Source organism: Haemaphysalis longicornis, unplaced genomic scaffold, assembly GCF_048455015.1.
Source record: "Haemaphysalis longicornis isolate Haplotype H1 unplaced genomic scaffold, Haemaphysalis longicornis Haplotype H1 scaffold_2, whole genome shotgun sequence".
NCBI lineage: Eukaryota > Metazoa > Arthropoda > Arachnida > Ixodida > Ixodidae > Haemaphysalis > Haemaphysalis longicornis.
Genome location: NW_027526295.1, coordinates 148,326,607 through 148,341,078, shown reverse-complemented (window position 1 = coordinate 148,341,078; position 14,472 = coordinate 148,326,607). Strand labels below are relative to the sequence as shown.

Genomic DNA, 14,472 nt, shown 5'->3' with positions numbered 1-14,472 from the left:
GTGAGCCAGTGCCATGCGGTTTTTTTGTGTGTGTGTGTATGAACGTGTCTTTAAGATGTACACAAGCTCGTTCATATCCATTCCAATCTCGCAGTTTTCTAGGTGCGTCTCTGGTTCCTGCTGCAAATTCCAATTCCAACTAGCTGAATTGCGGCCGCACTGGAGTGTGCTGGTGTTTCACCACCTACACTCAGTGGGGATTCCAAATTAACCGAATTGCAGCCGAATCAATCTGAATTAACCATTCTTCATCCATACAACAATGCAGAATGCAGACGGGAGCAGACTCCACGCTTGAATTAACCAAAATTCCGAACTAAAGGGGTTTTACTGTAGGGCAAAGACAATCTGAATGAACATCACAGCTTCTGTAGCTCAATCACTATGCAGAACTAAGCAGCAGCAGGAACTAGCTGATTGGCCATCACGGAACTAATCATGCCGCAAGCAACAGATTCTTGTCGGTACTTACAATCCTTCAAATAGAACACCTTGCTTGATGAGCCTAATGCCTACATTTCAACACCTCACATTTTTCATAAACCAAGAAAATATTTTAAAAGAGACATTTCTTGCGTGTTTCCTTGGCACTGACGATTACTGGTTTCCCCTCTATGCAACCACATGTATTCGACAGCCATTAGTTTCAGGTTGACGGGCAATATGCGGAAGCAATGGGACATCACAAGCCAGCAGGAAAGCCTAACGCTTGAAGTGGATAGCTTTGTGCCGCCTAGCCATAGCCAACATGAAGTACAGTGCTGACAGCAGCCGATCCTGGGGGATGGGAACTTGCCCACTCTCCTAGGACCCTCAAAATTGGCCCTACCAAGCTTACTAGCCCTACTGCAGCCAGCAGTGCCTTGACAGCAATTTCGGCTTGGAGAAAACTTGTATCCCGGACCACCGTGTGACGGCTGTATCGAAATCAGAGTGCACTTTCTGCAGCCACCTGCTCGTCCTACGAGTGAGGACTGTGGATTGTTGTGGGTGCTGCCTTACCTGGCTTTGTGGGTGAAGAGGAAGAGAGCCGATGTGGCCCTGCAGAAGAGGCTTCTGAGCATGAGCAGCTGCATTTGGGAAGGCAAAAAATACAAAAAGAGGTTAAGCTTGGGACACTTCACACGAATATTCAGTCATAGACTGTGTCCAGGGAATAAGTGGATCAGCAACAAGTAGAATACACATGCACATCTTTTTGCTGACCTACGTTTATAATGCCCGAAGTTTACATTTATAGGATTCACAACCCCTTACAGCACACTCAGAAAAAATTTGAAATGGAGTTCTTAAGTTCAGATTTCTCCCTCTTTTTTTATTTCTTTCTTGCTTCTTTCTCTTCCCGAAGGCTGCACCAGCTTAATCTTAACTGTTTTCTTAACCCTTTTCTGTAAGTTAACACTTTGACAGGTAATAATAATTCTGGCAACAGCCAACTCACATAAAGGCTTTTCAAAACACAGACAAGCTCAGTAAAATGATGAAGGCGACTCTTCACAAGGGACTGGGTGGAGTTTTTCAGCCACTTTTCACACACTTCAAGGAACACTGAAGTCAAAATACAAGTTGCTCTAGATCAATCGATAGCTCACCTAGGACACGAATATGTTGTTATCACGTGTAGCTTTTTTAAAAACAAGAAAATAGCAAAAACGTGAGGACAGGCGCTGCCGCCACTGGCTATTCGCCCCGAGCGCGAACACAGTCGGCCCCTGGTGGCGGCGGGACGAACCGCTCCTAGTGTGGATGGCGCTCTCGAGTCGTCTGCTTTTTCACGTTGCGTGCGGCGCAAGACGCGGGCTGCACACGACAAAACAACCAATATGTGTGCTCGTTTGGCAGTAAGCAATGACGTAGTTGCCTCTGCTTGCGCATTTCCTCTAAAAACGCAATAATCAGCGGCCTTTGCGGGTTAACCCGCTGGTTTAATTCCACGAAACATCTTCGCCCTGGTCACCGCTTGAGTATGAAACTTGTTATAAACATTGATTCCACACATTGCACTTTTCTTATTGTTGAGTGCAGTCGTCTGCCATTTCGGGAACGTCGAAGGGTGCTTTTTGAAGGTGGCATGGTGATTATTTAAAGGATAAAAGTTTAGTACGCGAAACAGGTAAGCAGTGACAAGACCTGTGCATACGCGTGCAAATTCCACACCCTTGTAAAATTGCTCTGTGTCCTTATAGAAAGAAGAAACAAACAAAAACATTTACACTGCACACGACCCGTGCGCTATCGCCCATACATTACCGGACACGTATTTTACACCCGCAAGCGCCTGTGTGATCGTGCCCTTCCCGTACCTTTCCTAAAATAAATACCATTTTGGACAGTCGTTGTTTATACTGAAAAGGAGGAATAAGCATTTATTCAACTGTATCGAGCTGCTAATTTTACGTATTATTTAAAATACGTTTCTATGGATGCGCAAGAGTATTTAGGGGTGATTTTTCGGTAAAATTAAGCAGTTGTGAGTTTGCGTCTGTCATGTGGCATTTCGTGTGTCATTTTCATATATATCATTTTCAAATCCGACATGAATCACCTTGTCTAGAAACGTGTCTCACTCAGCATAACCAAATGCCTAATATGGTCACGTCTTAACCTCTTAAGGTGGACGTAAGTTTAAAGAAAGAGGAGAAAACGCGTAATATAATGCGCGTTGTTGCCCCACATGTGTGAGGGGTGTGTGCCATGACTCGCTGTTTTTTTTTTCTTATTTTTTTCCCACAATGCTTGCTTTCCATACAATTTTGAAAAAGGCGAGCCACAATTCCTGGACAGTCCCGGACCAAAGGGGGGTTAATCAGTTTTGAAAATACGTACTGCTTTTTCACCGCTACAGAACACGACGCCTAGTGTAGTCTCGATTGTAAGTAATACTGATAACTATAGTTTGACTTTTCGCGTTACATGCGTTCTCTTCTCGCTGCTCTTGCAACGTTAACAGGACCCCCCCCTCCCCCCCCCTCTTCCAGAAAAAAAACTAAATGCACAGAATTTCATTTTTTAACCAATCCTCAAGAATTAAATGATAAGACAAAAGCGATATTCAGTTTACAAAACAAAGTAGTTGCCGGGAACCCGTTGCGCTGATTCGCAACGAGAAATAAAAAGGAAATGTTTTACTACATCTGCAACAGCACAACTTCATTTATTGCCATATTTAGGGTTCGTAAGCGACCACGCTAGAATGCAAACACATCTCGCTGTTGCAGACACCTGTTAGATTTTAAAAGGAACGCAAATGGTCAACAGAGCCGCCGTAACAGAAAATTTGTGCTCACTGTGAGGTCCCAGAAGCTTAGTTTGCTCACTGTAAACCTGCTTGTCACTTTGCGAAAACCAAGCTAAACATGAGATGTTGATTGTACTGCGTGCGTTGACAATTCAATTCGCAAGTTCACTTGCGACGAAAGCCGTAAATAAGTGATCCGACACCGCGGTATTCATAAAACCTGCCTTCAGAGTCGTTAAAATTTCATTTAAAAGACCCGTTAGAGCGGCTACATTTATATCTCTGCGCTGATCAAAATTCAGTAATTTTATGTTGCCTTTTGAACACACAAAAAATATCGTAAGCTAGAAAGAATTTCGGGGGAGTTAAGTAGTGTTACCATTTCAGGGCATCCCACAAATGTAAGAATGCGTCATGCTACCAGTGAAAGCGATTGAGATTGCCGTTGTAAACTGAATTTCAGAGATCGAGGCTTCCTGATTTGTTTCTATTTATGCTTTTATTGAAGGCTCAAAGCCATAGTCTGGAAAGATCGAGCTTGCTACGAGCCACAGCGTACAAGTTCATTGTCACCATTACGGCCATTCTGAGATTCCCGATGAGTCGTCGCTTTTTTTGGCGTAGTAATGAAAACTGACTGCCGCTTCCATGCTATGCATTGAACGTTGAGGAACCGAACTACAGTATACCACTCTTGTTTGCACCTTTCGTGCGCACATACGGTTGGACAAAGGCACGAAGCGCGCCCACAGTGTGCATTCTTACGGGCCGCTCAGCGGCGCATCCACACTAGCAGCGCGACGCTGTCGCCACCTACATTTCGAGCTCGCGGCGAATACCGCACAACTTGCACCGAAAAAGGTTAGAACGTCTGGCGTGCACAACGCCTTTCCTGGCTGCCGCTGGAGGGCGCTACTCGTCCACACCTGAGGCGGCGGCACTGGTTTTAGAGGAAGTGTGTAAGCTGCGCACAAGCGGCTGGTTCGACACCTACATTTGCAGGACATCAGAAGGACGATAAATACGTTTTTCTTCAACAAAGCGTCAATACTGATCATGGGTTTCTTGGAGGAACCTTTCACTTGGTAATCCGGAGCTGCAAATGGTTTGGGAGTTTGGGAAAGCATGACTGATTTGACCGAAACGGACCAAACCACTTGGTACGAGGTAGCGTTGTATTCGGTTGCTTCTGTACTCCTATACATCACCACTGGCTCACTTGCTTCCTGTTTATCATGATGCTAACAGTGGCTGCAGTCGCTGTTTGCATCACGTTTGATTACCGATTTCTCAGAAATTCAGACATCTTTCGGTGCGAAATCAGTGCTAAAATGTCTATGGGAAGGTCAGACTTCCGTTTGAAACTAACTTGCTGGCTGCCTTCAGTATCCCTTTAATTACCAAGACAACTCCTTTTCTTTGGTGATTTAATGCCCAAGTTGTACTGTTATTTGAACTTCTTTAAGAAATATTGAATAACCCATGAGGTCCTGTTTTTCATCAACCAAAATTACATCACCAGAATATGACATATCTAAAAAATGCTATTGGTAAAAACTACAACTTGTAAAAAGTGGGCTTATCTTTTTGGCAAGGAAACATGGCAGTCTCTGAACTTTCCTGCAAACTGTACACAACAAACCTTTCTGCCATTTTTCTACAGCCCTTTTTAAAAGATGGAAGCGGCAACTCCACGGAATAACTCACGAACACAAACAAGAGCTTGCTCTCATTGCCACAGACTCATGAGAGTGTAACACCTGTCCTACAGTGCACGACAACATAACCGTAGCGTTCCACTATCAAAATTTCACCCCTGGTGGACATGTCTGCCACTAATAGTTGTTGAAGATTGTCACGGCTACTACTTCCACTAACTAACATAACACAGCTATCATCAGAATTCCTCTCACCTAGACCCCAGAGCACACTCACAACTAATGAAACTAGGTGCTTTTTTTCTCTCAAAGTACTAGAATATAGTTATCTTTGTGCCTTTCGCAGTGGATGCAGAGTGCAACCCACAAATGTCTTTTGCTTCTTTTTCTCACCAGGGACACCAACAGGGACACCAACTTTCCCCTCCATTTTCCCACCTCTTTCTTTTGTTCCCTTTCAGCTCAGCGTAGATGCGAGAGAGAGAGAGAGAGAGAGAGAGAGAGAGAGAGAGAGAGAGAGAGAGAGAGAGAGAGAGAGAGAGGTGTGTCGCTTACGTATCCTGGGGTCAAACCAGCTGGTGGTGCGCTCGATGTGGTTGATGAAGTAGACCTCGCCCTCGGCCGTGGTGGCCTGCTCCCAGCCATCGGGCAGCGGGCCCAGGTTCTTGAAGGGCCCCACCGCGGGCGCTGCCGTGTGCGGCGGAGGGGGCGGCGTCGCGTGGTGCTTGGCGCTCGGGGACTTCTTGCGCGGGTCGTCCCACGTCGTCGTCTGCGTCAGGTGGCTGCGCAGGAGGAAATGGACAACGTCAAGCACCGCGTTGCCAGGGCAAATGATCTGTCAACGATTCATTTCCGTTACAAGGGCTTGAAACACAAGTATTCCGCACCGCGGTCACGTTGGGTGTTAATAAGGATGAACAGATAATAAACTGCAACAAGGTCGAAAACTGGGCTAGTTGGTAACATTCATGATTAACCAGCGCAAACTAAATGGGACGAGAGAGGAGTACACAACACTGAAGCGCTAGTGTTGTGTACTCCCCTCTCGTCCCGTTTAGTTTACGCTAGTTAATCATGAAGATAATAAACAGTCGAACATTTTCTTTAGTGCAGGAAATTTCTCAAGCTTTCAATCGGCAACAAGAACCGGAAGCGAGGATCGTTCACGGCATTAAACACCGTTTCCCACCTCCCGTGTGACTGCCATTGAGCGTGCAATCGGCGAAGAACCGTCCGATTTCCCCCTTTCCCGAATTACAACGGCGAAGCGACCGCGCCCCCGCAGCAGGCGAAGGGGGGCGCGCACCCGCGGCTCGGCGTCCCAAAATAAGTCAATGCCCCTCGACGGCGGGCCAACAATAACAACATGGGCGGCGGCGGGGCGTCGCTGCCTTTTTTAGGCAGCCTTCTTCCGCAGCCCGTGACCCTAACCGCGCCGCGAAAACAATCAAGAGCGCTGCTGGCGCCGCCGCCGCCGCCGCCGCCGGGATGCTGCTTGTACGAAGCGAAGGACGGCGCTCAATGAAACGGTGGAGCACGCATCCTCGCGCACCATGAATGGCATCCCAGCATGCGCCAGGACGACGATTACAGTGGTGACGACTGGCACCCTTTGCGAAACGCGGTACTGGCTCTGTACCACCTTGCCAATAGTTCGCTATTAAGTGGCTACAAGGCAGAGGAGAACGAGGAAGAAAAAGACGCCAGAAAGAGAGAGAAAAAAAAAAAAAAATTAGCGTTGCCCTGTAGCCTTCCTCTTTTTTGTTCCCCTCCGCGCAGAAACTGCTTAATTAACAAACCTGTTTTAAACACTGGTGACAGACAAAACCCCTCCGTGCTGCGGGAGTGGACACTGCGATTATCGCAACGAAAGACATTCACAACTTGCACCACGGAACGTTAGAGGTGTTTTGCTGCCACGCGCTTCGCTTATCGCTTAAACAGATTAAAACAAGAAACGCTTACGGTCAGTAAACCCAACAAGTCAGGACACCCAACGCGTCAAGACATCCGCCCGAGTCGCTATCACATCCAACGCGTCAATACATCCAACGAGACAGCGTCAAAGAAACGAGGGGAGGAGGAATGCATTTAATGAGGAAGAGAAGTCAGCCTGGCAGCCAGCTTAGCTTGGCTTGCTACTCCACATGAACATGACAGGTGCGGAGGTGAAAGGAAGCGAAGGCACAGAAACTCATACAGACTACAAACGCAAATAAGCACACATACAGACGCAGGATCACGCACACAGCACACGCACAGTAGAAAAGTTAAGGCAAACGTTCACATGGTTTCGTTCAGGCCGGAGTCACAGAGAAATGACACCAAGGCCTGTGTACTCCGTGCTGCCGCGGCAGTTGACTGCCATGGACCAATGGCGTCGCAAGGTTTCAGTGGTGCATCAGCACGCAGTCCCAAAGTCGTCTTCAAGGTAAAGCGTCCTGAGGTTGGTTGCGGGTTCAGTTAAATAAAAGAAACACAAAACTCAAACAGCACAAAAAACAAAAACAAAAAAAACTTGAGAGACGCTGAACTTTGTGAAATTAAATGAACAGCAAAGCTGTATAATAACGCTTACACAGTCAGTACATCCGACAAGTCGCGACATCCACTAGGTCGCGTGGTGCCAGAATCAGAACATCACTCTCAATAAAAAAGGTCGTAAAAGAATAGTAACGGCTGTACCTACTAACTCCTTATGAACCTTAATTACTACCCCGCGCTACGGTACGTAGGCTCTGCCACTAGTAACTGCATGGTTAGGAAATTAGAACTGAGTGTAGGAAGTACTACGCACAAGATTAAGGTCGTGCTTATGACTAGGTCGTGCATGGCCAGTTAGTAAACGCATGTAGCTCAGAAGAGTGTTATCGCTAGGACTTTACTAGTGGAGGTAGTGGAGCTTACTGCCTGCTTCACTTAGTAACCCTGACTAGTGTTACATTCACTACCTTCAGTTACTAAGTACCTAGTGTATACTGAGACAAGTAACTTGTTAGTAGAATGCCCCGACCCTTTTTTGTCAATACAGCCAACCGAATCACTACATTCAACGCACCAATAGATCCACCGAGTCGCCTTTGTGGATGGCACTGTATAGTCTCGGTTGCCTAGCGTGAATTAAACAGACCTATCCGCGGATTTGCAAAATCGCATTCCAAAGTCGTGTCGACCGAGATAGGGCGAAGTGCGATGGGCCGCTTCTGTGTCACGCGTGGCAGGGCTGTTCCGAATAGAAATTCCGAAGCTTTCCACGTGCACAAGGGCTATTCCTGGTGATGAATCGCGGCCGTGAGATAATGCACCGCGAACACTCAGCACGTAATATATAAACGGAGGCGAGCCTGTTCGAACCAACGTTTTCGCGAGTGCCAAGCCGCCGGCAGGACGAGATCCTAATCGTGTTTGCCGTGCGCCTGACTGCGTTCCAACCTCAAAGGCAGCGCGCACGAGTCGGGATATCGCGTGTAGAAAAAATCCTCAAGCCAGATTCCCAGTTCGCAGGTGCTTGGCCACGCTTCCGCGTTTCTCCGTTAATTCCACGCGAGGCACGGGTGGGCATTTCATTGTTTTACCGTTTTGTTTTTCTTTCGCACGAAACTTCCGCGTCCCGTGTCCTCGTCCCCGCTGCGATTATGCGATTTCGTTTGCGGGACTCTGGGCGGAGGATCACGCCTCCTCTCACGATGGACTCGCATCAAGTTGGTTACCGCCGGCGAAGCTCACAACCGTTTTACGCCTGTCGGTCGACAGTTTGTTTTTAGTCTGAGGTCTAGATGACTTGATTGTGTAGCTGTGTGCATAAACACAGCCGTGGCACTCGGCTGCGGTTGCTACTAGGGCTACGAGCCTTGGTGTCTTTCCTTCATGGCTGCGCCTTGGACCACATCCTGTGAAATATTCATTTACGCATACTTCCGTGCGTGTGCTGTTGTGTGCGTTTTTTGTGCCTGTTAGTGTTTGTGCACGTTCTTCTGTGACGTCTCTGCATCATAAAGTATCTCTCTCTCTCTCTCTCTCTCTCTCTCTCTCTCTCTCTCTCTCTCTCTCTCTCTCTCTCTCTCTCTCTCTCTCTCTCTCTGCTGTTGACAGACCGACGCGGGACTGCGGAGCGACGCGTAAATGTTTGCCGACATGCTCCATCTATTTCTCACGCAATAATAATAAAATAAATCCCGAAAAACAGATCTACGCATGCCCCGTGCGATTTGTCGGGGCGGGCTCCATTTTTTGTCTCCGTACTTTAACACCCGAAGCGATGCCAAATCAGCGCGAACCCAGCGTCACAATCGCCGCGAGAACGAAACGGAAGACGCGCTCATCGCTCACACTTCACCGTGGTGAGAACACGATGGAGAAGACGACGCTCCGATGGAGGCAGCTGCGAAACAAGCGCCCCGCGGCTGCGGTCGTCTGTCGGTGGTCCGCTCAAACGGTGCCGGAGCACGCGAGAAGGTTGTGGGGGGCTCCGCTTCGCTGTCCCGCCGCCGTGGGAGCGCCGCGGGACAAACGCAGACCGCGGAAGGAACCTGAGCTGGACTGCCTGACTGACTCGGAGTGCTCCTTGCGCAACGTGCGGAAAGCCCGCGGCAATGACCGCCTCCCGCTGGTGCCACGAGGAGAGTGGTTCCGTGCAGCGAAGTCGATGGCTGGGCGTAACTAATCCGTGGCCGCTTATTCCCGCGGTGAAAACGGACTCAAATGTATCGCTCGAACAAACACGTGACGGCGAGACAATGCGAAAAGTAAACAAACATCCAAACAGAGGTTTTGCCTCAATCGGCCACGGCGCTAGCATGGAATGAATCTAACGTAACTGTCAAGCCGGAAGTTCAGGCTGAAGCAACCATGCTTCACTGGGAAGATTGGTTTCTATCGCAGCAAGAAAAGAATTGCTATTCGCTTTAAAGAGCGAATCGAAGCACCCTATTCACGACGTATCTGCCTCGCGGAGCCAGCACCAAAGCACCACTGCTTGGCGAAGAAAGCGCAGCTTTCCCAGAAATCACAAACGCAAGAGAAAAGAAACATACCAGGTTTGATATGCCCCGTTTCGCGGTCCGTTGAATATTTTCGTTCGTTTCGTCAGGCATCTTTGCAATCCCGTCTCGACCTACGGCACACCCAACAATTACAAACCGCGGCGGTTTCTAACGGTCCGACTCGGATGCCTTACACCCTACAGCATCAAACCGTAAAGAACATTGATCGGGCACGTCAACGCGACTTTGTTTTACTCAAACGCCGTTGTACACCCAGAACGCTGGTGTATATATTCGCTGCTTAGTTGCGCCAGGAAAACCAAGGCAAGAGAGCGCCCGGAGTCGCCCGGTGGTCTACCGGCGCGACTGGCCAGGAGGAGGCATGACCACGCGGCGTTGCACGGCTGGCCTTCCGGGGCTGCCCTCTCCGTTTCCCCTTATCAACGGCACTCGGGCGGCCGCCCCAAAGTGGCCCCCGCACGGCTACAGTGCTAATGGATGTCAACAAACGAGGCCACGCCTGATGTCGTAGTATCTATACGGTGGGACCACCGCGCCCGCAGCTGCAGAACGCCGTTCCAGTCACGCAGAATCGCGCCGCATTACAAATGCGTCCAGAGGGCGAGGCCTAAGCGCGCATGCGCAAAGGTGTTCTCAGCCGCGCGTTGCGGTGGGAAAACGGTGTCCTCCGCAGGTTCCGTCCTCGAGGCCAACACGCGAAGTTTACCGTCTAATCATTTGAAGTATAAAAGCGTACTGGTCAATGGCCAATTCACTGGCTTCAAGCACACACGGATGGCGCTGCAGCCCGCCTAACTTCCATTCGCCGCGGTCAGTGACGAGGAACAATTGGGCCCATCTCCCCGCGAGGGGGACTCGAGTAAATGCGCCGCATAGGGGGTGGGTGTATTGCGTTAACGTTTAGTGTTTGGGGAGTTGGTGGTAGTGAATGCGTTGTATCCGCAGCTTCTTGACGTAGTTTGAGTGAGTGAAGGATATAAGGCGCGTTCGTAGCCTCCCATTCTGTGTCGGCTTTGTGGCGCAGTGGGTAGAGCACCGTGTACATTGCGTTCCGCCCGCAGGGTCGAGGGATCGAAACCAGGCGCCGGATAGTATTTTTTTTATATAGTGTAGGGGGAGGGGTGCGGACTACGACTACGGACGTCAACGCGGGTGACATCGTGAGTTACTGAAATGTTCTGCATTTAAAACCAGGAAAATTGACACTGATATGTCTTCATGCAAGGAGCTCAGTGCTGCGGCGCTGCACCCGCCACCACCAGTCTGGGGCCCTGCCCCCTCCCGGGGCCCCCAACGTCGCCAAGGTCGGTGGCGGAGGGCGAACCTCCGGGGACGTCTTCTTTACAGCGACGGGGGAACACCCGCATCGGTCTCTTCACCGTGGCGGCAGCAAAAACAAACGGTTCGCTGGAAGCGCTTTTCATCCGCACTGGCTTCCCTTGCCCCGCACAATCTCTGTTTACGATCTCCCGCGAGATCACCCAGGAGGGAGACCCCGCACACGCAGCGCCGAGACGGAAGAATCAACGGCAGTGACCTGCAGCTAGCGGAACCAGCGAAAAAAGCGTTTCCTCCTCCTTGTCGGCGCCGTACTTCTTACCTCAGCCTCCTCTGGTCGATGCGGTTCAATTGCTCTAAGGGAACGATCTCGCCCAAAGCTTTGCCCGCTGTAAGGTTCGAGCTCGGCCCGATTGATCTCGACGTGTTTTCGGAGCACATGGGCTCGGCAAACGGACCGGCCAAGATGCCGTAAAATGTGGTAGAACGGTCAAACACGTTCTGCTCTGAAATTGCGCCCTATGTTGAGTATGTTGAGAAATAAAGATCCGCAGGCAGGGGGCGATAGTAGGGGGAGTAGCAGAAGAGGAAGAGGAGGATCAGAGGGGTGCTCACTGCCTCGCTAATCGAATCCATATATATATATATATATATATATATATATATATATATATATATAGACATTGTAACGAAAGAAGACCAGCGTCTGGCTGAGAGAGAGAGAGAGAGAGAGAGAGAGAGAGAGAGAGAGAGAGAGAGAGAGAGAGAGAGAGAGAGAGAGAGAGAGAGAGAGAGGAGGTCGACGAAATAGTAGGGGGATCTAGATGTGAGGGACCTCTCCGGACAAGTGAAAGACTCCGTGTGCATAAATCGGCCATAAGTCAATATTATCGCACAGTCATAAACGTGTCCGACGGCACGAGTAGGTCTTGCAGCGCCTCCTGCCTCCTTCCCAACAACAAAAAGAATGAAAAAAAAAAAAATCGCGCACACCTCCGTCTGACGACGACGATGGTTGAACGCGAAGCTTTCTCGTGACGGGTTCTTTGGTTGGCCACTCCCACACTGCGAGTATGTGCCAACCTGGCGGTGCGCACCACTTTTCTAGAATACCCACAGGCTGTCTGGGGTGCGCACTCCGCAGTTCTAACGTTTGTGTTCGGGGTGTACGGCGCGAATTGGCACCTGCTGATTGGCGTTTAGTGCGCAATTTTTTGAGTGGGTGCCGATTTGAGGTGTTCGACCCCAAGATTTGACCTTAGGCCTAACGTCCTAAACCTCGAAATGGAAAGTTAGGCTTAAAGTCTTGTGGCTAACAGCCTTGCGGCATGCAGAGCAACGCCACTCCTGGCGGATTCTTGGTTGTAGCCAGAGTTTTTCAAACCGCTTCGAGCATGTCGAAATGGAGCAATCTGATAGATGCCGGCTTCACCACGCGAGGGACCCAGGTTCGATTTCGGGCACGCGAAGAGTTTTTTTTTTTTTTTTTTTCCACTTCACCTACGATCATTCGTCATCATCGTCATAGAAAGTTGGCTTTCCTGCAGGCCGTATTAGCATACAACGGCATCAGTGAGGACAATAACGCTTCGCTTTAAAAGTGTTGCAAGAGGAAGAAAGATGCCGCGAGAACCAGAACACCCGCGCTGGCGTTATACTCCGACGAAGCGGGAGATCGAGCGCGCGTTCTTCTTCCATTTGCATGTTCCGCTCGACCACTATTTTTACGTCCCCGCGCGCGCCTCGCACACACACATGCATGCACACACACACGCACATCCACCCGACGACGCGGCGTCCCTAACGAGTTGGAGGAGGGTGGGGGAGGGGGGAAGAATCCGAAGAAATGCGTTCCCACGGCTTCGTCGAACCGCTACGCTCCACTGGCCGTGTGCACGCCGCGAACGCAAATCGTATGTGAAACGCGCCTCGGTGGCGAGCGAGGCCGCCGAATTCGTCGCGCTTCCTGCGCAGTATTCACCAACGTTACTAGATTATTTGGTATTCACCGCATCGACTCGAAACCAACGAACAGGCCACGCCGTTCGGTTAGGAATCAGAGAGACACTCGACGGGAAGACTTCAGAACTTCCTCTTTCACTTATTTTACTAGCCATGAAAAAAACCAGCAAATGCCGTGACGTGCTACGTGGGTATCTAGGCAAAGCAAATCATGAGGTATACAGGCGAAGCGAAAAAAAAAAAAAATCCCGGGCCAACTCCACTAACGTGAAACCTTGCGAGGGGCGAAGCATGCAGTGTATAAGTGTATTCTTGGCGTCTTGGCGTTTTTGCCAACTGAAATGAAACCGTTGGGGGGTAGAGACATACAGCTTTGCTGTGAAATTCTCTTGTCTTTGAAGTACGAAGCTATCTAGCGCGAGGCGTAAACGAGTGTCCCGGTGTTTTAGTACCGTGACTACATGAGACGATGATTACGACGACGACAGGAGACGCCAACAGCCACGGCCCCTCAGGGGCTTCGCCCTTAAAGCGCTTTGACGTGTGACAGCGCAACCAATCCGGCACCGCAATCGTGATCATCCAAACGCAGCACTTTGTTACCGTAATTGCCGGTTTGAATTTCGGCACATTCGCCCCCTCTGAACGAACATGCCAGTCAGACTAGTTGTTGCCCCGCACCCTGTTCGCCCAACGGCAACAGCGGATTGGCACAGTGCAACAATGTAGTCCGGCACAATTGTGCTCGGCCGGTGCAGCGGCAAGCAGTTCACGCAGCGCTCTGTACACGCAAGGGCCCCGCGACGGCGGCGGGAGATGTGTACAAGGCGCACACGGCCGGCCAGCGGCGGCGCTAAGTGCCACGCGCGGACCTGTCGATCTTACATCAGCGTCGGCGGAGGATTGTGCAAGGAGCGCGCAGGGGAAACCGCCGCCGGCGGAAGGAACGGGGTCAGGGTAGTCGCGGGTCAGACGTGCCGCCGCCGCCGCCGCCGACCGCGCTCTTGGCGGGTGCTCGCCGATGGCCGCAGTGCCGAGGTTGCAAGCACAACACGCCCACGGCAGTGTTGCAAAGCGGCTGCTCAATATCAGACAAAGCAACAAAACGCACTTCGGAAGTCTCGTTTCGCTGCGAAAAACTGAATTCGATTCTTGACGCTTACGGTGCAGCGCGTTCCCTCCTATAAAATTCCAAAAGAACCAGTCCGGAGAAGTGGTTAGCACTGTTTTGGACCTGCTGCGATCGGTCTTAAACATTCCCTTTACGAAGACGATTTCATGGTTAATTTTGCGCTGTCCCTCAGCAACTTGGCCTTCCAACGAGCCAACGTGC

At 50.2% G+C, this 14,472-nt stretch overlaps 1 protein-coding gene across 2 annotated transcripts in view; it reads right to left on the bottom strand.

Annotated features, from left to right (window-relative positions):
* The window catches only part of Yki (Transcriptional coactivator yki), a 134,302-nt gene that overhangs the window by 19,391 nt on the left and 100,439 nt on the right, over positions 1–14,472 (bottom strand). For both annotated transcript variants that reach the window (XM_077698382.1, XM_077698381.1), the window contains exons 2-3: positions 5,452–5,678; positions 1,003–1,070 (exon numbers count right to left, since the gene is read on the bottom strand). In XM_077698382.1, coding sequence (XP_077554508.1) covers positions 1,003–1,070; positions 5,452–5,678 — 295 coding nt within the window. The remainder of the gene's footprint in view (positions 1–1,002; positions 1,071–5,451; positions 5,679–14,472) is intronic.